Source organism: Carica papaya, chromosome 2 (assembly GCF_054855325.1).
Source record: "Carica papaya isolate Zhongbai chromosome 2, ASM5485532v1, whole genome shotgun sequence".
NCBI classification, from domain to species: Eukaryota; Viridiplantae; Streptophyta; class Magnoliopsida; order Brassicales; family Caricaceae; genus Carica; species Carica papaya.
In genome coordinates this window covers 15,250,704-15,275,783 of record NC_142310.1, presented here as the reverse complement: position 1 = coordinate 15,275,783, position 25,080 = coordinate 15,250,704, and the positions used below count along the sequence as shown (strand labels likewise).

The window sequence follows — 25,080 nt, the reverse complement described above, 5'->3', positions numbered from 1 at the left end:
TAAGAATGGCAAATATTCCAATATATCTAAACACATAGATTTAAAGTACTTAATTATTATAGAAAGAGTTTAGAAACAACAAGTGTCAATTAAAATATTAGTAGCACACTTATGATTGTTTATCCATTGACTAAAGGAGTATGTCTAAAGACATATGTAGAATATTTATAAAGATGAGTCTTTTGAGTAATCCATAATGTATATGACAATGGATATTTTAGTGGTTCTGTAATTGATATTTTGCGCATTAAATTTTGTTTTTGGTCTTTCCTATTTTTTAATTATGGGTGCACAATTTTAGTATTTAAACAATAAAAAATGTCTTAACAAGACAAATTATAGAGGTTGTTTTGACATTATGGATTGAATTAATAAGGGTTATTAATATGTGGTGCATATAACGAAATATGATATTAAGTCATGTGACCGTTATGATTCACATTTATAATTTAAATTATTTTAATATTATAGTATAGTAATTTTGGACTTATTAACTGATTTTATCATGATCATGTATTAAATTCATTTATCAAGAAATATACTTTAGCAGAAAATGTATATATATTATTATAGTTTTCATAATCGGTTTAGTGGATCAAATAGGAGAATGTTAATTCCAGTAATTAAGTGGATGGTCCATTAACCTAATATTTTATTTTTCTCATCTACTTATAATGGTTGGAGCCAACTAAAAGTACGCTTAAATAATAGATAATCGTAATAAAAAAATATGTCTTTGTGGAGTCAGTAACTTTAAAAATAAAATATAATTATTATATATTTTGAGAATATAATTACATAATTATCATATTTTTATGAGAATTAAAATATAATAATTATTACAGAAAAATATTTATCTACACATTCAATTATTGTGAATGTATTTTGTTTTCTTCTTTTATCTATAAAAGGAGTACATATTCCCCTTTCATAGTACGCTTCCATCAACTAAAGTTCTAAAATATATGTACATAATAGTTTGATAAAGTGAAGAAGTGAGTTAGAGAATTAAAAATTTTATTAAAGAGGTTGCTCAATCACACTATGATTGTGTCATTTTTGAATGATATGTAATTCTAATTTTTTATTTTTTCTTAAGATAGGTTGAATTCAATAGAATTAGACAAATTAACTTCTGTATTAAATTTTCTTACATTACATCCACTAGATCGGCATCGAAGGAGAAAGCAGAGTCATGAGCGAGGTGTGATTGTGCGTGTGCATACTTGGTAACACGATGAAGAAGAGGAAAGGAGGTGGCTGGCTAGTGGCTACAGTGCAAAAAGGAAGGAAGAAGATAGGGAAATTTATTAGCTTTTGGAAAGTTTTAACATTTATATATAATATACGCTTTTTTAAAATAATTTTTTATTAATCTAGTCCATACTAGGACTAGGTCGGAAGGACACTAGTATGGGCTAGAAAGTTCTGTCTCATAGATTGAAAATTGAAGATCGGACTATAGTTAAGTTGGTTCAACCTAGTCCGAATGAACAGCTGGTTTCGATTTTTTTCAATCCAGGTTGGATGTTGTACACTCCTAACATCTTATAATTGTAACACTTCTAAACATATTTTTGCTATTTATTATACTATGTCATATTACATATCTATAACACTTCTTAGTATATTTTTTTTATATGTAACGTGTTATGTCACATTAAATTATAGTTTACATTTTTTGAGAACTTCCAAATCTTGGTAATTTCATAACTCATTTAAAATAATTTCACACAAGAAATCATGAAGGAATAATTTTCAAAAAAATATATATTTTAAAATAAGCTTTTTTCATCATGAATAAAAAAACTAGACAAAAAAATTGAGTAAATCAAATTAAGTTAACGTTAAAATATAAAATTATCATACTTCACTCTTCCAAGTATCTTTTACTTTTATTAGTTTCCTTGAGGTTTTCAAGTTCCATTCATTTTTTTTCTTTGCATTGCCTACACTTGGTTTATCAAATACCCGAATAACAACTATTAATATAAAAATTAAAAGTTTTAATTTTTAAAATCAATAAATATAGTTCAACAACATATATAATAATTATCTATTTATATTTTTGAAAGTTTTATATTTATTTAATGTTAAAATTTATTTATCTATTCAATGTGGGTTATACATACAATAATTATTTATCTAAAATTTTTAAATATAAAAATTAATTTAGTTAATTATAAATTACACATTAGATAATTTTTAAATACTTATATGATTAATGTGATAATGTATGTATAATAGTTAACTATAAATGTTTTAAAAGTTATTTATTTATTTCACGTAATAAAATATGTAATAATTATTTATTTAAAAATTTTAAATATGAAAAAAATTAATTTTTAATTGATTATAACTTTATACAATAAATAATTTTAAATATAAAAATAAACTCAATTGATATTAATTTATGATTAATTTTTACTTGGTTTGACTTTAAAATTATATGTTGTACAAACTTAATCACAATTACTTTCCCTCAACATCTTATTAATCTTGTAGGTTTTTAACAAAAAAGTAAGATATGATAATTGTTTTAATATTTTATTGTAATTTTTTGCTATATAATATTTTCAAATAATTATAAAAAATTCTTCCAATGTACATGCTATAAATATTTTGTTTTTCTAATTTTACGAAATTAAGAAGCTCATCTCTTTCTGTTGATAAGAGTCTTGTCACATCTCGATTGATATCTCTGTTTTCCCCACCAGACAATCATTCTCCAAATAAAATTCTTATAATTTTTTAGAAATTTGAACAAGTAAAGGTTATTATTATTATTATATAGTTATTATTATTATATTAATCCTAAACCAGAGCTTGTTCTAAAACGTGTCCTGAAACGAAGCCCCGTGCCTTCCATGTTTGCTTACTCAAGATTGAGCTGGCTTTTAACAGTCGCCGTTAAATGTCATAATATATATAAATATATAAATTCACATGTATAATTATTGTGTTATTGATTTTATTACGTCCTCATCATCATCGTCAACCCTTGTCTTTGAAAAAAAATATATCTCTCTCTCTCTCTCTGAAAAACTCTCTAAGGTCTGGCTCTTGATGTTTCTCGCTACCGTCCTCTGATCAAGAGGTTTAAAGCTGAAATAATTGTATACACCCGAAAATGAGTTTCAGGGAAGATACTGAAGATGGGAGGGATCTACGGAAGCCATTTCTTCATACGGGAAGTTGGTACCGTATGGGGTCGAGGCAATCCAGTATGATGGGTTCGTCCCAGGTCATTCGCGATAGTTCAATTTCTGTTGTGGCCTGTGTCTTGATTGTGGCTTTGGGTCCTATTCAATTTGGCTTCACTGTGAGCAAACTCTTACCTTTTTTGTTTTTTTCCCTCTTTCTCTCTTCGTTTTGCTAGCTTAGAAACTTATCGTTTCAGCAAATCTGGATACTTGTCTCTCTCAGATGTTTTAGTCCACTGAAACAGTTGGGAATCATATGTTTGGATTAATTCTGTAAATTTTTGAGCTTTTCTTTTTCTTTTTTAATTTTCCGCAGTGTGGTTATTCTTCTCCCACACAAGATTCAATCACTAAGGATCTTGGACTTACAGTCTCCGAGGTAGAAACAATAGCTCATATCTGCTTTTTTGTTCCATGGTTGGTGTTTTGTCTGGATTATGATTTTGACTTAGATTCTTGGGTTAGTTCTCTCTGTTTGGTTCTCTATCAAATGTGGGTGCTATGGTTGGGGCCATTGCCAGTGGTCAGATTTCCGAATATATTGGGCGAAAAGGGGTAACTTCAATTGGTTATATATGTCTATTTCTTTCAAAAGAACTGCATAGTTTATTATTTTGATTGAGTTACTTGTTTGACTTCCTGGTGTTAACTGCAGTCTTTAATGATTGCCTCTATTCCTAACATTATTGGATGGCTTGCCATATCTTTTGCAAAAGTGAGTTTTGATTGCTGATACATTTTCCATTACAAGTTTGGCCTTATATTTGAGCCAGCATCAACATGCCAAAAAATATCTAACTTTCACCATGTTTTGTAGGATTCTTCTTTTCTTTATATGGGAAGGCTGTTGGCAGGATTTGGTGTGGGGATAATCTCTTATACGGTAATGCTAAATTCTAACTAATTTGTTTATTTGTTGGAACGTGTAACATTGAGAATTCTACTTCTGTCTATCATCTATAGGTTCCTGTATACATAGCGGAGATAGCACCTCAAAACTTGAGAGGGGCCTTGGGTGCAGTGAATCAGGTACACCTCTGTTACACTATTATTACATTTTGACATAGGGTTCAATCATAGATATGAATTACTTTCAAAACTAACAAGGTGCACAATTGGCCATGCAGCTTTCTGTTACAATTGGGATAATGCTGGCTTATTTGTTTGGACTTTTTGTTCAGTGGAGAATCCTTGCAGTTCTCGGTAATCCTCTAAAGTTGTACTCTGCCACCCATAATTTCTGTAAGACTCATTGTTTTTGGCCTAAAAGGCAACTCTTTATGTTCTAAATCCTTTCTATATCTAATTATCAATTTCAACAACAAGAAGAAAATAGGAAAATAAGGGAAAGGAACAAGTGATGCATGTGCTATAATTAAACAACTGGGTGGAATCTTTTGCAAATTTATTGCTGCTTATAACTTTGCCACATTGTCTTTTGCAGGAATATTGCCTTGTGCAATATTGATTCCTGGACTTTTTTTCATTCCTGAATCTCCTAGGTGGCTGGTAAGCTTAACAAAATAGGTTTCTCTTCATGACAGGCTATTTAATTGCTATAATATGTTGATGCAAGTTTACTTTCTTACATTTAGGCAAAAATGGGTATGACAGAAGACTTTGAAACTTCTTTGCAAGTTCTTCGAGGGTTTGATACTGACATTTCTGTTGAGGTGAACGAAATCAAGGTATTAAATACTGATCTAAGCTGCATTTTCTTGAAGTACGTCAAGGAAATTGTTCTTTTTGCTTCTATATTTGTATCTCTTGTTACGAGTCATCATCGATTTTTTAACACAAGGATTTTCATCAAGTTAAAAACATTTTCTTTGTGCTATGTACTGTGCAGAGGGCTGTGGCATCATCTAGCAGAAGAACTACCATTCGGTTTGCAGATCTCAAAAGAAGGAGATACTGGTTCCCTTTGATGGTACTAACTATTTATCAGAAGTATTTTGTTTTCATCACTTGTTGGTATTTCAGCCTTCGACTTGACTTTCATTAATATCAGAAGTGATTGCTCTGTAATCTGTAGGTTGGAATCGGATTACTTGTCCTGCAACAACTTAGTGGAATTAATGGGGTTCTATTCTACTCAAGTAATATTTTTAAAGCTGCTGGTAAGCATAAAAAGGTTTGCTGCCTTATCTGAAGAATTCCACCATAATAACCATTTGAAGTTTTATCGCTTTTATAATTTTACCTTTTCCAATTGGAAGCCTCACTTGCTGAGGAGGAGGGAATGCAAATAAGTAAAACTTCTTTATGTATGCTCAGCTTAAGAAAAGCATCAGATCCATGAAGGTTGGAAATTTGTTTAAAAACTTTGAAGTTCTGCACGCAACATAAAGGAATTGCTATTTTCATTGGACTATTGTGTTGTTTTATTGAATGCAAATAAGTAAAACTTCTTTATGTATGCTCAGCTTAAGAAAAGCATCAGATCCATGAAGGTTGGAAATTTGTTTTAAAACTTTGAAGTTCTGCACACAACATAAAGGAATTGCTATTTTCATTGGACTATTGTGTTGTTTTATTGAATGCAAATAAGTAAAACTTCTTTATGTATGCTCAGCTTAAGAAAAGTATCAGATCCATGAAGGTTGGAAATTTGTTTAAAAACTTTGAAGCTCTGCACACAACATAAAGGAATTGCTATTTTCATTGGACTATTGTGTTGTTTTATTGAATGCAAATAAGTAAAACTTCTTTATGTATGCTCAGCTTAAGAAAAGCATCAGATCCATGAAGGTTGGAAATTTGTTTAAAAACTTTGAAGTTCTGCACACAACATAAAGGAATTGTTATTTTCATTGGACTATTGTGTTGTTTTATTGAATGCAAATAAGTAAAACTTCTTTATGTATGCTCAGCTTAAGAAAAGCATCAGATCCATGAAGGTCGGAAATTTGTTTAAAAACTTTGAAGTTCTGCACACAACATAAAGGAATTGCTATTTTCATTGGACTATTGTGTTGTTTTATTGCATATTTCGATCATTTTATGTTCATATTTTTTCTTGTCTGACAAACTCGAGCTACATTCAGAAATTGTTCTAGATTTTCTCCTCGAGAAAAAAATGGGAAAGTAAACAAGGCTAATAGTTGTTTGTTCAATCTAAAATTTAGCATCAGCTTATTGCTCTTGTTGAAAGGCTCTGAATAGTGGGTTAGTCATTGAAGAATAGGGTTTGAAGGCATAATAAGTTCTCTTCTGTTTGAACAGGGGTTACATCAAGTAATGCAGCAACATTTGGGCTTGGTGCTGTGCAGGTAGAACATGAAGCAAGCTTGAAAGTGTTCTTTTTCTTCTGAATTATGTAGCATGAAAAATGTACTTTACTGATTGTAATCTTTATTTTAATATGTATGCTCTTAGGTCATAGCCACTGGAGTAGCCACATGGTTAATGGACAGAACAGGTCGACGGCTTCTTCTTATTGTAAGTTTAGCTTTCTGTCACCACAACACACGTACGTTGGTCTCGATAAAGAATTAATATTCTCTTTTTGCAGGTCTCCTCTTGTGGAATGACTATTAGCCTCCTAATTGTTGCAGTTGCATTCTTCTTGAAGGTATATATTACTTCGCATTTCATGTGAAGGAAAAAAGAAAACTTGTCGCCCATGGTAGAAATTTTTTATCATTTTGTTTGATCTTTGTTCTGTTTTCATTCTCCTATATTCATCTTAATTCTTTCAATGTTCATTGCCACAGGGTTTTGTGTCTGATGACTCAAGCATATATGGTCTATTGAGCATCATGTCTGTGGTTGGAGTTGTTGTATGTTTGCGTTATAAATTGTTTTCTGATTGGTGTTTTGTTTTGTCACTGTACTTGCCTTGGATGCCTAACTTACTTGTTTCTTTCAGGTCATGGTAGTTGCCTTCTCACTGGGTATGGGCCCTGTTCCATGGATTATAATGTCTGAGGTACTGTATTTTTACTGTCCCTCACTATTAAGCTTTTGCCATAAACTGGAAACGTGCTTCTGGAAGTTCTCTCACATGCAATCAATACCATTCACATGTAGCTCGACATTGGGTTTTCATGAGTCTAATTCTTTGTTTCCTGATATTTTGAGTCCAGAATTCTTTGCCTTATTGAAGCTTTTATCTGCTTTCCAAGCCTGATTACTCTATTGTTACAGTCCAAAGTAGGACTAGTTCATTTTGCTGAGGTTCAGATATTCTTTTACATTTAACCACTTATTCTTGGTGAGAACCTGCTGGTCGGTTTAAACCACGATATAGATTTAAAGTGACTGTTTAAGGAGGTGAACAAAGTGGTTTGGTTGGTGGATGAATAATATTTAATAATTCTAAACGTAGTGTCAAGAAGTGGCAGAGGGAGGTATAAACTAATATTTGCTGATCCTCCAAGTCTCTTAATGGAAAAATATGCAATATATGAAGCAAAATAAAAGTAATGCAAAATTATAATGAATTGGTCAAGAAATTTTATTGCTAAGTTTTGTTGTTAATTTTCTTTTATGCCAGAAAATATACAATTAAGATTTACCCGGGCCTTGCTCCTGCACCCTATTTATGTTTTACACTAAACTACATCTTGCCCTGCTCACATGATTTCGTGGCTCAGTTTCTGGTTGTTGGATCATTGGTCAACTACATTTTTGAATCATGCATTTACTTGTGTATCTTATCGAGAAACAAGTTTCACTTATCAATTTTATTGAAGTTTTACTTTGTGTTTTTGAATCATGCATTGGCTCTATTGCTTGTATATGACTTTTGTTAAGGCTATCTTCAGGAAAAATCTAAAATTTGATAAAACAAATCTAAAGATTAGCCTGTGGGCCCTCGCTCTTGCACCTCATTTATGTTTTATGATAAACTAAATCTTATCCCTCTCACAAGATTTCCCAGCTCCATCACTGGGTGTCGGATCATTGATGAATTATATTTTTAAATCATGCATATGCTCGTATATCTTATTGATAAACAAGTTTCATTTATCATTTTCAATGACAGTTAACTTAGCATTTCTGAATCATGCATTGGCTCCATTTACCTCCGTCTGAACTTACATTAAGGCTATGTTTGGAAAAACCTTAAGAATTTCCTAGAATTTATTTGTAAATCCACATGGAATAACATAAGTTCTATTAGAAAATGATAAAAATTACCTTATATAGAATTTCATGTGAAACTGGAACAATGTTTCTAACTTTCGTCAACTTATTAGAATTTAAATGTATTGTTTTAATTCCGCATAAATCCTATATTTGGAAATGAATTTATTCAAAACAAGCCTAAAGTATAATCATTATATGGAAAGTGGTTGATCTTATGCTCTGGTTTATGCTGTCAATCCAGATTCTTCCCATCAATATCAAGGGTCTTGCTGGAAGTATAGCTACACTTGCGAACTGGTTTATCGCGTGGCTGGTGACAATGACTGCAAACTTCCTCTTGAATTGGAGCAGTGGAGGTTCTCTCTCTCTCTCTCTCTCTTCGCCCTTCTTTCTGGTATATATTGGCAAGCACACACGGACACGCAGCAGATACCCATATAACTTTGAGCAGCGAAACTGAATCTAATGAATGATCAGCAACTGAAGCAGTATCCTCCATAACTTTTGCATATGGATTATGTATACTTGCAGTTCTCTTTTTTGTTGAATCTTGGAAAAAGTCATTTGGTTACTATTCTGTACCTCTTATTGTTTCTTGCTTTCTCCGTCTTCACCAGGAACTTTTACCCTCTACATGTTAGTCAGTGTTTTCACCGTGGCATTTGTGAGCATCTGGGTCCCTGAGACAAAAGGGAGAACTCTAGAAGAAATTCAGGGTTCCTTCAGATGAGGTTTCTTTTTACTCTTTTTATTTTTGTACGTTTCCCCTTGTATTTTTTTTTTTTAAAAAATTTAATTTTTTATAGTGTTTTTTTTTTGGGACAATATTCCTAAAATATGAGATTCCATTTGTAATGATGAAGAGATAATGCATGGAAAATGTAATCTTTTATTTTTTTGGGAATCTCCCCTGATTTATATTGCCATATTGGCCTGGGGTATATTTGTATTTTATGTAATAATTTTCTTCTCAGTTTTTAGTCAGACGATAATTATGTGCCAAATTTACACTAATCTCTTATTTTCTCAATTTTTAAGATAATTTATTTATTTGCTTTTTGTGCTAAAAAGTATTTTTACTAATTCCCACATCTGTGATACAAGATACTTATGTAAGAAAATTTGATACTAAATTTATTTTTTATTGAATTAAACACATTAAAAAAAATATATATTAGAAAATTAGAATTATAAATTATTTGAAAATAATACCGTGATTGAGAGATTCTTTGATAAAAATTTTAATTTTTTAATTTATTTATTTTTTTAATTATTATGTATAAAAATAAAGAATTTTAATTGATAGAAGATACATTAAAAAAGATATTTGTGCTCCTTTTATAGATAAAGTGAGAAGCTAAAACACATTTAAAATAATTGAATGTGTTGATAAATATTTTTATTATTATAGTTTAATATCTATAAAATACAATAAGTGTATAATTTATTTTAAAATTACCAACTTTATCAAGATATATTTTTATTTACAACTGTTATCTATTATTTTAATTGTCTTTTAAGTTAGATTCAACTGTTATAAGTGGATAGAGAAAATAAAACACTGGGTTAGTGAGTCATTCACTTAATTGTTAAAATTAACATTATCTCACTTAATTCACAAAACCGATTATAAAAACTATAATATATATATATATATATTACACTAAAATATATTTATTAGTAAAATAAATTTGATACGTGATTATAATAAAATTAGCCAAAAAGCCCAAAATTGCTATACTATAATACTGAAATAATTTAGATCATAAATGTGAATCATAGCAGTCACATGACTTCAACATCATATTTCTTTCTATGCACCATATATCAATAACTTTTACTAATTTAGTTCATAATGCCAAAACAGCTTCTATAATTTGTTTTGTCAAGACATTTCATATTGATTAAATACTAAATTGTGCACCCATAATTAAAAATGAAAAATAACATAAACAAATTTTAATACTCAAATTGTTAATTATTCAACCACTGAAACATGCACCATCATATTATGAATTACTCAAAAGACCTAGCCTTATAACATGTTTTGTATGTCTTTAAAGGTAGTCATTTTATCAATAGATCAGCAATAATAAATGTGGTACTAATATTTTCAATCAACACTTGTTGTTTCTCGACTCTTTTTCTAACAACTAAATATTTTAAGTCAATATATTTGGATCCACCAGAATATTTATCATTCTTAAAGAAGAAAACAGTTGCAGTATTATTACAAAATATTCTCAGTGGCTTGGCAATAAAGTCAACAACACCAAATCCTGAAATGAAATTTTGTAACCACAAAACATGACTTGAGGCTTCAAAACATGCTAGAAACTTAACCTCCATTATAGATGAGGTAGTAACGGACTGCTTTACAATTTTCCACAAAATTACTCCATTTACTAGCATAAAGACAAAACTTGAAGTAGACTTTAAGCTATGACAGCAATTACCATAATCTGAATATGAGAATCCAATCACCTTTAATTGTTCTTTTTTTTTATATGTGAGCATATAATCTTTTATCCCTTGAAGATATATCATAACCTTCTTTTAGTTTTTCAGTGTTCAATTCCTGGATCACTTTGATATCTTCCCAACATACCAACAGCATAACTGATATCTGGTCTAGTACAGAAACGAACATACATCAAACTTCCCACAGCAGATGCATAAAAAATGTTCTTCATCAGTTCCCTTTTTGGGCACTAACTTTTACTTAATTTGTCACCCTTAAGAACGGGTGCAACATTGACTGAACATAACTACAAATTGAATCTCTATAAAACTTGGTTAAAATATTCTTTCTGAGATAAACCTAACAATCATCGAGAACGATAACTAAAGATTTCTATTATAATAACATAAGTTTCCTCACTCACATTAACCATCTAGAAGTTTTTGAGGAGATATTTCTTGGTTTCATATAACAAACCAAGATCACCACAAGCTAGCAAAATATCATCCACATATAGTATCAGAAATTTAAACTTGCCTCCACTAATTTTTATACATATGAACTGATCAACAATGTTTTCCTTAAATCTGAAAGATGTAATGCTATCATTAAACTTTATATACCATTATTTGGAAGCTTGTTTAAGACCATAAATGGATTTCTTTAATTTGCAAACTAAGTGTTCTTTTCCTTTCTTTGCGAACCCTTCAGGTTGATACATATAAATATCTTCATCCAAATTCTCATTCAAGATAGCAGTTTTCACATCCATTTGATATACTCTAAACTAAATGTGCTACAAGAGCCATAATAATTTTAAGGGAGTCCTTTTTAGAAATTGGAGAGAATGTATCTCCATAATGTATACCTTCCTTTTGAGTAAAATCTTTGGCTACTAGTTTGGCTTTAAATTGTTCAATATTGCCTTTAACATCGCATTTGGTTTTGAAGATCCATTTACAACCGATACTTTTATAATTATTAGGCAATTCGATAAGATCCCAGACATCATTATGGTCCATAAACTTCAACTCTTCCTTCATAGCTTCTATCCATTTATTATAATCATTACCTTCCATCGCTTGTAAAAACGTAACCGAATTTGTTCTTATCCCAATATCAAAATTAGATTCTTGTAAATATACCACATAATCATCTGATATAACATACTTCCTTTCCCTTTGAGATCTTCTCAAAGGTATTGATTGAGATTGTTCTATAACATTTTCAATGATGACATCTTCTGGTGGTAATGAACCATTTTCATTATGTACCTCATTTTCTGTAACTTATTGAGAATGATGAGCAGCAATTGTTTCTTGAGGCAAAAATGGTGGTGGGATACCCACTCTTATTTTCTCAAAGTCTAATTTTCTTGGTTCTTCACTCCCACTGATTTCACTATTCTCTAAGAATCTAACATTATTAGTTTCAACTATTCTCGTATCATGGTTAGAGCAGTAAAATTTATACCATTTGGATTTATTTAGATAACCAATAAAATATCCAAATATTGTCCTTAAATCTAGTTTTTTCTCATGAGGATTAAAGATTCTTACCTCTACTAGACAACCCCATATATGTAAATGTTTTAAACTTAATTTCCTACTAGTCTACAACTCGAAAGGATTTATAGATATTACCTTACTATGAACTTTGTTCAAGATATACATTACAATCTTTAAGGCTTCACCCCATAAAGAAATAGGTACAGAAGAATAACTAATCATACTCCTAACCATTTTCATTAAAGTACGAATATGCCCTTTAGCAACACTATTCTGCTGTGGCGTACATAGCATTATGTATAAAGCATGAATGTAATGCTTTTCTAAGAATTTGGCAAATGGACCGGAATTTTGTCCTCACTTATCATATCTACCATAGAATTCACCACCTTGACCAGATCTCACAATCTTAACTTTTTTATCTAATTGTCTCTCTGCCTCTGTGATGTATACCTTAAAGATGTCAATGACTTGAGACTTATCATACATTAGATATACATAATCATATCGAGATAGATCATCTATAAAAATGATAAAATATCTCTCTCTAGTAAACTAATGAATGGAGAGTGATTCCCAAATATCCATATGAATTATCTCAAAAAGCTCATTACTTCTTGTGACATCTTTTTTTGTATGTTTAATTTGCTTTCCTTTTATGTAGTCTATGTATACTTGGAAATTAGTGAAGTTAAGATTTTTTAAAATTTAATGATTCACTAATCTCTCAATTCTTTCTCTAGAATTATGCACTAACCTTTTATGCTATAAGAATAAAGAATTTTTATTAATTAAACCACGTTTTGAACCAATATTTGAATGCAAGGTAACTTAAGCTTATGCAAATTCATGATTCAGGCAAATTTTATATGCCAACTGTCATTGAATTAAACATTAAACATACTTTTCCACAACCATAATAAACTATCCAACAACATCTAATTTGGATAATGAATTAAATTTTTAGAAATCGAAGGAATATAAAAAGTATTCAAAAGATCCATCTAATGATTAGTCCCTAATAACAAGCGATAGGTACTTACAGCTACCACTTCTACTTTGAGACGGTTTCCCATATAAAGGTACGTTTTACTTTTTTTAGTTTTCGGATTGTAAGGAATCCCTACATTGAACTAATAACATGAATTGTGGCTCCATAATCAATCCACCAAGTATTAAAAGGAAACTCAATAAGATTTGATTCATAACATACGAAAGAAAGATTCATACCTCTCTTTTCGAACCAAGCCTTACACTTCTTACATTTATTTTTCACATGATCTTTTTTGCCACAAAAGTAGAAAATCAGAGTAAATTTTTTATCATGACTTTGGTTATTCTCTATAACACCCCGCCCATCGTTGTGTTTAATTAATTTAGAAAACTCCTATTTATTCGGGCCTTTAGGCTGCATTGAACTCATTTAATTTACTTTACAAATTATTATCGTAATTCGTAAATTACATTGATTTTTATTTATTTTGATTTTATTTAATTTTATATAAATTTTAGTTGATATTATTTTAATATATTTTAATTGATTTTATTTTATTTAGTTTAATTAAAAATGAATTTTGAAAAAAAAATTGAAAAAAAAACGGAAGAAAATTCTGCGGGAAAGGGAGAATGCAGGATGTGCGTACAACGCAGACATCCCATTCAAGTGCATGGCGCAGGGTCTGCCTTGTGCATGTCTTGTCACGCACAGGTGTGATGTCCGCGCGTCACCTTGCGGGCAGATAGGCACCGCACACTGAGTGCACGCTGTCCGCGCAACCCTTGTGTGCTTGGGGCCTGCGCGCGTGGCGCTCAACGTGCCTAGGACCTTTGCGCGTGCAGGCTAGACCCTGTGCGCCTGGGGCGTACGCGCAGTAAGCCTGCATGTGCGACGCCCAACACACTAAGGCCCTACGCATGCGAAGACTAGCCCTTATTCGCGTGGTAGGGTGGGTCATGCACCTGCAGCACGCCGGGCAACCCACTGTCGCCTCAGGCGACGCGCCGCCATCACTGGTGGAGACCTTCCTCCTCCATTTTTCGTGTTGAGTATCTTTTTCTCTCTCTTCACCGGATTTTGTCACTTGGTGTAAATCCAGCAACTCTAAATTTTTATAAATAGGGGTCCTTCCTTCCCATTTTTTCCACACTTCCATTCTTCCATCTTTAAAGAATTACAAATAGAGAGGGAGAGAAAGTGATCTAGAGAGAGAAGGAGATGAAGAAAAGAAGAACGACGTAGAAGAAATTATCAAGATTTCGGTAAGAGATTTAATATTTCTTTAAACGTCTTAAGAGTTATTTTTAGACAAAAAAAAGAGATTAAAATTGATAATTGATAATTTTGCCTATTTTGCATGATTTTGTGCTTTAGATTTAATGAGTTGAATTGTTCTTGATTTCAAGCTATGTGATTTACAGATACTTGATGATTTGCATGTAATTAAAATAATATGAAACTGGTAAGGTTATTTGAAAAATAAAAGAAACAAAAAAAAAGATAAATGTGGAATGAAGCATGAATGGTCCGAGTATGTCTTTATATTAACATACATAATGCATCAAGTGTCTCGTTAGGCTTTTTATCTCTGAGGGGTATCTGTTCCTCTAACCCCATCCGGAGTTTCTGTTTTCCCCTCCTCTATCTGGTCTAGAAAGACATAAGAGGACCACTCTATGTGGATGACAGTGTACCCTCTGACGAGAGTAGTGATGCGAATATTTGTTAGAGGTCACCTTTGGCTAAGTACTATTGTGATCATAAAATATCTAATATGACCATTATGTTTGGTATGATCGTGGTTATAGATCGTATCATGGTTTGGCAAGTTGAAAATATGTCTGAGCAAATTACGATTATCTATATCTGATCTAGTCATTTTACATAGGTAGTTGAAAATCTGTATCTACCTTCAGAGATTGAAATCGTAACGACTTCGCGAAGCATGACACGAAAATATGAGGATTTCATAATTTATTTAATTTTCTCTATTTCTGATATGATGCGTGTTTGTTTTGATTATACTAACATGATGTTTTTCCTAATAAATAAATTATTTTTATAAGGTAACATAGGTCTACAAGTAATCAAACGGTAAGTATGTATGTTAGAATGAGTGACATATTAAACCTTATGATGTTAATTAAATACTATTTTCCATACAACTCACTTTTTCCATACCCCGCAGATGAGGAAGAAAATGAGGAACCACTAGCTAGCCTACCTATTGAAGTTTATGAGGATTCCGTGGATCCTCAAAACTTGAGTGCATGATCGTTCCCGCACTCTGATGAGTTCAATAGATAGTGAAAGAAGTGATCCTCTTTTATATTTTGACTTTGTATTTTGCAGCTACTTCTGGCTTCAGTATATGTATGTAATTATAACTCATATATTTGTAAGGGATTTGTATTAATTTGCTTCGCTGCATATAATTTTTATCACGCACTTATGATTATGTTTCTGTATCTAATACCAACATGCTTTAATTAGCATTTAGGATGTCACATATAGTATCAGAGCAGAATTACGCGGATCAAATTTCTTACACTGAGGCCTTAGGTAGAAAAACCCTTAGAGTACTTAGGAAGAATAAGTCATCTTTTCAAAAAATTGGACCACCAACTCGTGTCTTCCTTTTTTTTATATGAATGACGTGAGGAAGACCATTTGTAGAGTGTACTGAGCAATCTGAAGCCCCGGATCACCTGACCAGAGCTAAATTTATCGAACTCTTCTAAGCCATCTAAGGATTGACTGCATCCGCAGGACAAAATCAAGTCAACCCTTATCCACCACCTGCTCCAGAATACTGAATGACCAAAAGGTCTATTTCTCACAACATAGCGGAGTTTAGAAAGCTTAACCTGCCGACATTTCAAAGGTGCCCCTGACCTCTTAGTAGCCGAAGCCTGGATCTTAAAGATAGAGAAGTTTTTCTTTATCCTAGATTTGACTAAGGAATAGAAGCTTCCCCTAGCAGCTTTTATACTCAACAGTGAAGTCGAACACTGGTGGTGACTTAAGAAGGAAGTCCTACCTACCCCAATCACCTGGTAAGTTTTCATAGATGTATTATTTGATAACTTTTCCTTGCCTATGTCCGAGAAAAGAATGAGGAGGAATTTCAAGACCTCCGCCAAGAAAATCTGACGGTTGCCCAATATGCAGCCCATTTCATCTAACTGTCCAGGTTCGCCTCTCTAATGGTCACCCCCAAAAGTCAAAAAGTTAAAAAATTCTAAAGGGCCTTCGTGCCGACATTTATGATCGGGTCGCGATGCTGAGACCCAGCTTATATACAGAGGAGCTAGAACATGCCCAGTTGGCTGAAGACTTCATATCCACCAAGCACCAATGCATTGTTCGAGTCCGTACCCAACCACAACAACCCTAACAACTTAGAAGGAGATTGTCTGACCCAGTAAGCAACCACCCCGATAAACGAACTAGAGTCGCCCTTCCCCCTGCTTTGCCTCCACCTACAGGTCAGGTTGCCCGACTTATCCAGCTCTGTCAGTATTGTGGTTGCTTGCATGGTGACCTACCCTTTCGGTATATCAATCTCGCTTGCTATCAGTGTGGATGCATCCAACATCTTATAAAAGATTGCCCCCAGTGACCAAAAGATGTGGCCAGGCTTGTAGCACCGGATCGTGTGTACCACCTAGATGAACCCGATGCTCTTCCCACTCTTGTTTTCATCCAGGGTATGCTTTCTATTCATGATACTTCTATCAAGGCTTTGATCGATACAGGTTCTACTTACTCTTTTATTTTCTGTGCATTTACTTGTAAGCTTGACATTAGGCTAGAACCTTTAGCAAAAATATTAACGGTAGAAACTCCCTCTATAGGATTATTAGAAGCTCATTGTGTATATAAACATTGTCAGATAAAAGCTTCAATGATAGAAGTATTTGTGGATATAATATTATTAGATTTTTCACGATTTTATGTGATATTAGGAATGGACTGGTTAGAAAAGTATAGAGCAATAATTGATTATGAAAGTAAAATTGTAACTCTACGATCCTCCAAAAAAGAATAAAATTTATTGTTATCAATTTTTCTAACAATTGAATAAACAAGAATATGGGTGCTGATCCTGTTGTGTGTTTCATACCGATTATTTGTAATTTTCAGGATGTCTTTCCCATCGAACTTCCTGGTCTACCTCCCCCCCGAGAAGTAAAGTTTCTAATTGAATTAATGCCCAGACCCTAGTCAATCTCGAAGCCTGCCTATCATATGAGTCGTGCTGAGATTGCAGAACTAGAAAATTAGCTTTCTGAACTAATTACCCAGAAGTTTATCTGCCCTAGTCATTCTCCTTGGGGCGCTCCCGTATTGTTTGTGAAAAAGAAGGATGGTTTCCTCAAACTCTGCATGAATTTCCAGGAACTGACTGAGTAACAGTTAAAAGCAAGTACCCCTTACCTCAGATCAATGACATCTTTGATCAATTGCAAGGAGGCATAATCTTCTCCAAAATTGACCTCAAGACGGGATATTACCCATTGAGAGTCAAAGAAGAAGATATTCAAGAGACCACTTTCTGGTGTAGGTACGGTTTATATGAGTTTAGGGTAATGTCGTTCGGGTTAACCAATGGCCCTGCAACCTTCATGGGCCTCATGAACAGAGTTTTCCTGCACGCCCTAGATCTGTATGTCATCGTATTTATTGATGACATCTTAGTGTACTCTAAGAGTCTGGAGGAACATGCAGTACACTTGATTGAAGTGTTGGAGACCCCTCGTTGGAACCAACTGTATGCTAAGTTTAACAAATGCTCATTTTGGTTGGATCAAGTTTCCTTTCTCGATCATGTAATTTTAAGTGAAAGAGTTTCTGTGGATTCATCCAAGGTTGAAACAGTAGTCAACTGGAATCCACCCACCAATGTGGCCGATGTACGTAGTTTCCTTGGCTTAGCAGGTTACTACCAGCTATTCATTGATAGATTTGCTAAGATTGTTGCTCCATTGACCTGACACACCCAAAAGGGCATACCATTTGTCTGAAATTATGAATACAATGAAAGTTTCATGGAATTGAAGCATTGTCTTACCTTTGCTCCTATGTTGATCCTCCCTGATACTATTGCTTTGGGGTGTGTCTTGATGTAGCATGGTAGAGTAGTCGCTTATGGGTCTCGATAATTGAAATCTTATGAGTGAAACTATTCTACCCATGACCTGGAGTTAGTTATCATTATCTTTACCGTAAAAATATGACGTCATTACCTGTTCGATTAGACTTTCAAGATTTACACTGATCACAAGAGTTTAAAATACATCTTCTTGTAAAGGGAGTTAAATATGAGACAGAGATGCTGGATGGATCTCCTAAAGGACTATGATTGTAAGATCCTCTATCACCCTAGTAGAGAAAATGTAGTCACCGATGCACTAAGCCGAAAAGAGTTCGCAGTGTAGGTCCAAACCATGACCTATAGTTGAAAATTAATGGATACTATGCAAATGCTCCGCCTTAGCAACTATAACAAGACACCTATCTCGCTCAGATCCGAGCCCTGCTAGATCTCTTCATGAAAATTTAGGAAGCTCAGTTTACAGACCCAGAACTCACTAAGAATCTAGGTAAGTGCTCTTCTAACAAATTTTCTGATTTTAGGATTTAAGATAATGGACTGTTTAGATTTTGGAACCGAATTTGGGTTTCCATCTCTGTAAGGTCAGATGTTCTCAAGACCATCCATGCTTCCAAGCTATCCATCCATCCTAGGAGTATCAAGATGTACTGAGACTTGAAGCGTCAATACTAATGACTGAGTATGAAGAAAGAAATCGTCAACTACGTCTCCTGATGCCTTACTTGCTAGAGAATTAAGGCAGAACATCAGAGACCCGATGGTTCGTTACAAGGCCTCCCAATTCTAGAATGGAAGTGGGAGCATGTAACTATGAATTTTGTCACAAGATTGCCTAGGACCTATTCTGGTCGGAACACTATTTAGGTCATCATTAACAAACTAACCAATACTGCCCATTTCTTGCCCACCAAGACCACTGACTCCACCAGCAAATTAGCTCGTCTTTATGTTGATGAGATTGTTCGATTTTATAGTGTTCCGTCATCCAATGTGTCCGGTCAAGATCCTCGATTTACTTCCCACTTCTAGGACAGCTTTCAGGAAGCTTTGAGATCTAAATTGTATTTCAGCACTACTTATCATCCCCAAACGAATGGTTAATCGGAATGTATGATCCAGATGTTAGAGGACATATTGTGTGCTTGCGTCCTTGACTTTGACAATAACTGGTATGAATATCTTTCCCTATGTAAATTTACTTACAATAATAGTTATTATTCTAGGATCCGCATGGCTCCGTATGAAGTATTGTATAGTAGGCCTTGTCGTTCTCCCACTTATTGGAGTGAATTCAGAAACCAGCATCATTTGGGACCAGATTTCATCTAAGAGACTATTAAGAATTTCGTGTTCATCCAAAAGAACTTGGCTACCACCCAGAGCCATCAGAAGAATTATGCCAATAATCGTAGGTGACTCTTGGAATTCACCGTCGGAGACTAAGTTTTCCTTAAACTTTTTCCCTAAAAGGATAAAATGCGGTTCGAGAAAAGAGGGAAGTTAAGCCCTCATTATGTAGGACCTTTTCGAATTATTGAGCGCATTGGACCTGTGGCATACCATCTTACTCTACCCTGAAAGTTCAAGGGTTTACATGAAGTTTTTCACGTCTCGATGCTAAAAAAGTACCACGCTGACCCTTTTCATATCATTCCTCACAATGAAGCATAGATACAAGCTGATATGATGTATGGAAAAATCCCTGTGGAGATTCTTGGGTGGACTGACAAGGTCTTACGCAACAAGACGATTCCTATGGTGAAGGTATAGTGGCAACATCATACCCCGGAAGAAGCAACGTGGGAGTTAAAAAGCAAATTGAGCGAGAATTTTTCTAACATGTTCGGGACAAATTTGGGGACCAAATGTTTCTAAGGTAGGGCGGATGTAGCATCTCACCCATCGCTGTGCTTAACTAATTTGAAAAAACCCTATTTATTTGGACCTTTAGGTCGCATTGAACTCATTTAATTTACTTCGCAAATTATTATGATCATAAGTGAATCACGGCGATTTTTATTTATTTTGATTTTATTTAATTTTATTTAAATTTTATTTGATATTATTTTGTTTTATTTTAATTGATTTTAGTTTATTTTATTTTAGTTTATTTTATTTTAATTAAAAATGAATTTTGAAAAAAAATGGAAAAAATGGGAGAAAACCCCGCGGGAAAATCTCGCGAGAAAGGGAGTTGCCCACGCAGCAACCTGCGTACTGTCCACGCGCATGGTGTGGGGTCAGTCCTGTGCGCATCTTATCGCGTGCAGGCAAATCGTCCGCGTATCACCTCGCGCGCGGACAGGCGCCACACATCATGCGCGCACCGTTCGCACAACATGCCTGCGCGGATAGGCCCCTATGCGCGTGCGGCAAGGTGGGCCACGCTCCTGCAGACTAGCCTACAGTGCGCTGGGCGGGCCACTGTGGCTGCCGCCCACCTCGGGCGACGCACCACCACCGTTAGTGGAGGAGACCTTCCTCCTCCATTTTTTATGCCGAACATCTTTTTTTTCTCTTCACTGGATTTCATTACTTAGCACAAATCCAACGGCTTTAAATTTCTATAAATAGGGGTCCTTTCCTTCCCATTTTCCCCACACTTCCATTATTCCACCTTTCAAGAATTAGAGAGAGAGAGAGAGAGAGAGAAAAAAAGTGATCTAGAAAGAGAATGAGAGGAAGAAAAGAAGAACGACGTAAAAGAAATTATCAAGGTTTCGGTAAGAAATTTAATATTTTTTTAAATGTCTTAAAAGTTATTTTTAGACAAAAAAAAGATATTAAAATTGATAATTTATAATTTTACCTGTTTTGCATGCTTTTGTGGGTTTAGTAAGTTAAATTGTTCTTAATTTCAACCATGCTATGTGATTTATAGACATTTGATAGTTTGCATGTAATTAAAATATTATGAAACCGGCAAGGTTACTGGAAAAATAAAAGAAACAAAAAAGAAAAAGAGAAATATGAAATGAAGCATGAATGGTCCGAGTATGTATTTGTATTGATATACATAATGCATCAAGTATCTCGTTAGGCTTTTTATCTCTGAGGGGTATTTGTTCCCCTAACCCCATCCAGAGTTTCTGTTTTTCCCTCCCCCATTTGGTCTAGAAAGACATAAGAGGACCGCTATCTGTGGATGATGGTGTACCCTCTGACGAAAATAGTGACGCGAATATCTATTAAGGATCACCTTTGACTAAGTACTGTCTTAACCCATAGAATATCTGATTTGACCACTATTGTTGGTACGACCGTGGTCATAGATCGTACCATAGTTTGGCAAGCAGAAACGTGCCTGAGCAAATTGTGATTATTTGTATCAGATCTGATCATCTCACATTGGTAGTTGAAAATCTGTATATGCCTTCAGAGATGGAAGTTGTAATTACTTCGCAAAGCATCACAAAAAAATCTGAGCATTTCATGATTTATTTAATTTTCTCTATTTCTGGTATGGTGTGTGTTTGTTTTGATCATACTAACGTGTTGTGAATCCGTGAGGAGAGAGAAAATGATGACACCATCAATGTCAATAAGTCAAGGGAGACATGACTCCTAAGGTGATGGCAGTGGTGGCGGCAGCGGCAGCAGCGGTAAGCTGGCAGTAGGTAGCGGTTGTAGGTCAGCGGCACAGGGCCCAATGGGCTGCCTACAATCCAAGTTTGCCGCACCCGCCCAGATGGCGTCTTAACACATGTGTAGGGTTGGGCTCTCGCCCGCGCAGGCATCCTGTGCCTGTCGCATTGCATTGGCACGCGCAGAGTCACGCGATTGATGTAACAGCTCACTATATGCGAAATTCACGCGTTGACGACGCATACGCCCAACATGCCCTGCGCACGGCGCCCAGCGCACAGGGAACTCCCACGCGGGCTAGGGGATTTTTCCCCTGCGGCTTTTCTCCAAATTTTTTTCTTTTCTCCTCTAATTTAAAACCTTTAAATTTTCAAAACAAAATAAATTAAAATAAAATAAAATGATAAAATGAAAATTAAAATAAATTTTAATAATTTAAGAAAAAATGACAGAAATTCAAAATAAAATAAAACGAAAAATATCATAGAAATTTAATGGCCAAATGCCCGAATAAAATGGAGTCTCAATACCACATGAAGCATAAAGGTGTGAGGCGTCACACTGTCCTATTAGGGGCATCATCATGGTAGTCAGCAGGTGGTCTACCCCGTGGTATATTTCCTGCATAAAGAAAAGAGAGCTTAGAATAATTAGATTACCTATAATAAATTTAAATCTAATAGGAGAATACTCTATTCTAGGAAAACCTATCCCTAGGCTTTAGTTGTATGGGATGTCCCTAAAATCTGCTCTGATATCACCTATGACGACCCGTAGTCATACCGAGGCACTACGATCGTCGGATATTGATTAATTTAGATAATTAGTCATTCACAACACATAAAAGTATAAATCTACATAATTATTTATCTCTCAAAATTCCCCTTTCAATATATCCCTCAACATCCCCTTAGGTACATTTTATCCCTTAGATTCTTCCCAAGCCAAAATTTTTCACTAAATCTACATACCAAAATTTTTCGCAAATTTTTAGCCAAATCGAGACATCCATATCCCCTCACAGGTATCCCCAATTCTTGATTTGCCCCAAATCTAATATCCAAATTAAAGTTATTAAAATTTAAGAGTTTTCTTTGATATTGAACAGATGTATCCATTATTTAATTGGTACCATTATGGGATTACAATTTCCACTATCATAAGAGGGTGCACACACACAGCTAAAACATACACATTGGTCACACATCCCAACCATGTCTGGAAGGGATTCCATCCACCCAAGGATAAGGTTCACCACACCGCTGAATTTCAGCCATACAAATCTTAAATGAGTTATCTATAAGTTTTCGCTTCTTCCATTATGTCCATTGTTTTCTTTACTTCTTATTATAGTTAAGATTGATATTTTATTTGTTTTCTTTCACATTTTGAAATTCTACACATCATTTTCAACCTTCTCTAACTAAATCATTCTTCCCTCATTCTCTAACTAAATCTTCCTAAATCAATCGTGATATTTTATTTCATTATTTGAGTTCTTACTTGTTAATATTAATTTGCATTGTGTAACTCTTTCTGATTTAAGAGCATTAGGGCACCAACGTCCAAATGAGTAGACATAAAATAAATATTTATATTGCAGCGGAACTATACATCCCATACAAAATTTACAAAAGACTATATCCTTAGGCAATCAATCTATCTACCTTTTAGAATACAAAATATTATATACCCTAATTACAAAAACTAGCCTCAAAGTTTACAACAAAATGCAGAGTCGGCTTCAAACTATTCTTCCTCAAAGGAATCTAAAGTGGGTTCTCCAGTATTTTCCTCCAAATCTGCATATGAGGGGGGTTAGATTTGGATGAGTACCAATACCCAGTAAGATAAATAGAAATAATGTAACACACATACGTTTTAAAATGTTTATTAATGCATATTTAGAAAATGTCCAAATTTCAAATCAAATGTCCGTCTCATACAAGTTGTCACAAAGACGCTCGATACAGTATTTAATGGGTTTACACAACTCATGCACACAGGACGAGACTCATCTTTTGACACAGTTTTAATACCAATTTATTATCTTAATTTAGTTACACTGATTACAAACTTACGCATGCAACCACTTACACCTACTTCTAATGAGAGAAAACGGGATACCAACTAGTCATGGGTGGGTGTGCAAATAGTTACAAACATACAATCACAAACATCAAATACAGATGTAATTCTCTCAAGTCTCTCCAGTTGCCATCATTCATGCCCTTGAGCCCCAGAGTATGAATATCAAATCGTTTAGAGTCTCAAGGACAACTGAACTACTATTCCATTAAGGAATCAAAACCAGCACCCATATTCTAGTGGTTCTGAAACAAATAATCAAAACCAAATACCCCTTAAAGGAAATAAGGTGAACCAAATTTAACTAGACTATATGTTTATTAAATTTTAGACTCTTTAATTCTTTTATCTTGATTATATTATTTTAGATTCCATATTTTTATCATGTTATCCCTTTTTATTGATTTAAGATTTATAGCCTAATTCCTTTTAAGATATAATAGAATTTTGTTTATTTGAGAGATTTTTTTTAATGCTAAATCCTCTTTTAAATTTACTTGAGGTTAATAGATTTTTCTCATTTATACTATAATTTTTTTAATTATAGTATTTAATTAAATATTTCCATTTTAAACAGATGATTCTCTTTCCTTTTTTAATTTTTTTTACAAATATTCCAAGCTTTCCCACTTTATCCATTTTCTATATCATTCTAAACCCTTCTGGGTGTCCAAAAGACGTCCCAAACACACCTACTGCAGAACAACATAGCCGACCAGCAGCAGTAGCACCTTGGTGCTGCGCACCAATGATCGAAGCAAATCAGCTTTTGTTTTTCGACATTGCTCCCTGTTTTACCCTTTCTTAAATTTCTGCAACATTACAAAATCAATTCCAATGTTCTTTCATCACAAAACTTTCATTTTAATTAGAAAAATCTCATTCATGACACACACACAGTTTTATATCACCTGCAGCATCATTGAATCAATTCAAGCAATTTAAATCATCAAATGCATCTAAAATTTTCATATCATGCATAAACAAGATTTCTATTCATCTTACCTGTAAGAAGACTCAAGATT

The 25,080-nt window shown here is 33.8% G+C and overlaps 1 protein-coding gene across 2 annotated transcripts; it reads left to right on the top strand.

The window, feature by feature from the left end:
- Window positions 1-2,968: 2,968 nt before the first annotated feature.
- LOC110815274 (sugar transporter ERD6-like 6) lies at window positions 2,969-9,301 on the top strand. 2 transcript variants are annotated; one of them, XM_022042982.2, is made up of 18 exons: window positions 2,970-3,322; window positions 3,520-3,582; window positions 3,669-3,758; window positions 3,859-3,918; window positions 4,021-4,086; window positions 4,167-4,232; window positions 4,331-4,406; window positions 4,648-4,712; window positions 4,799-4,891; window positions 5,053-5,133; window positions 5,239-5,323; window positions 6,429-6,475; window positions 6,582-6,644; window positions 6,718-6,777; window positions 6,920-6,985; window positions 7,075-7,134; window positions 8,539-8,653; window positions 8,915-9,301. In XM_022042982.2, the coding sequence occupies exons 1-18, from the start codon at window positions 3,131-3,133 to the stop codon at window positions 9,025-9,027; spliced, it is 1,461 nt and encodes a 486-aa protein (XP_021898674.1). In that variant the 5' UTR covers window positions 2,970-3,130; the 3' UTR covers window positions 9,028-9,301. The 2 variants fall into 2 exon arrangements, with proteins under 2 accessions (XP_088069519.1, XP_021898674.1); XM_088213393.1 differs by lacking the exon at window positions 3,669-3,758 and having other exon boundaries at window positions 2,969-3,322.
- Window positions 9,302-25,080: the final 15,779 nt, after the last annotated feature.

What these genes read in the sequence shown, in the direction of transcription:
- LOC110815274 (XM_022042982.2), top strand. Translation starts at nt 3,131, where the DNA reads ATGAGTTTCAGGGAAGATACTGAAGATGGGAGGGATCTACGGAAGCCA. An exon ending in GAGAATCCTTGCAGTTCTCG is followed by an intron (nt 4,407 to 4,647) that starts GTAATCCTCTAA and finishes TGTCTTTTGCAG; the next exon opens with GAATATTGCCTTGTGCAATA. An exon ending in TGTCTGTGGTTGGAGTTGTT is followed by an intron (nt 6,986 to 7,074) that starts GTATGTTTGCGT and finishes TGTTTCTTTCAG; the next exon opens with GTCATGGTAGTTGCCTTCTC.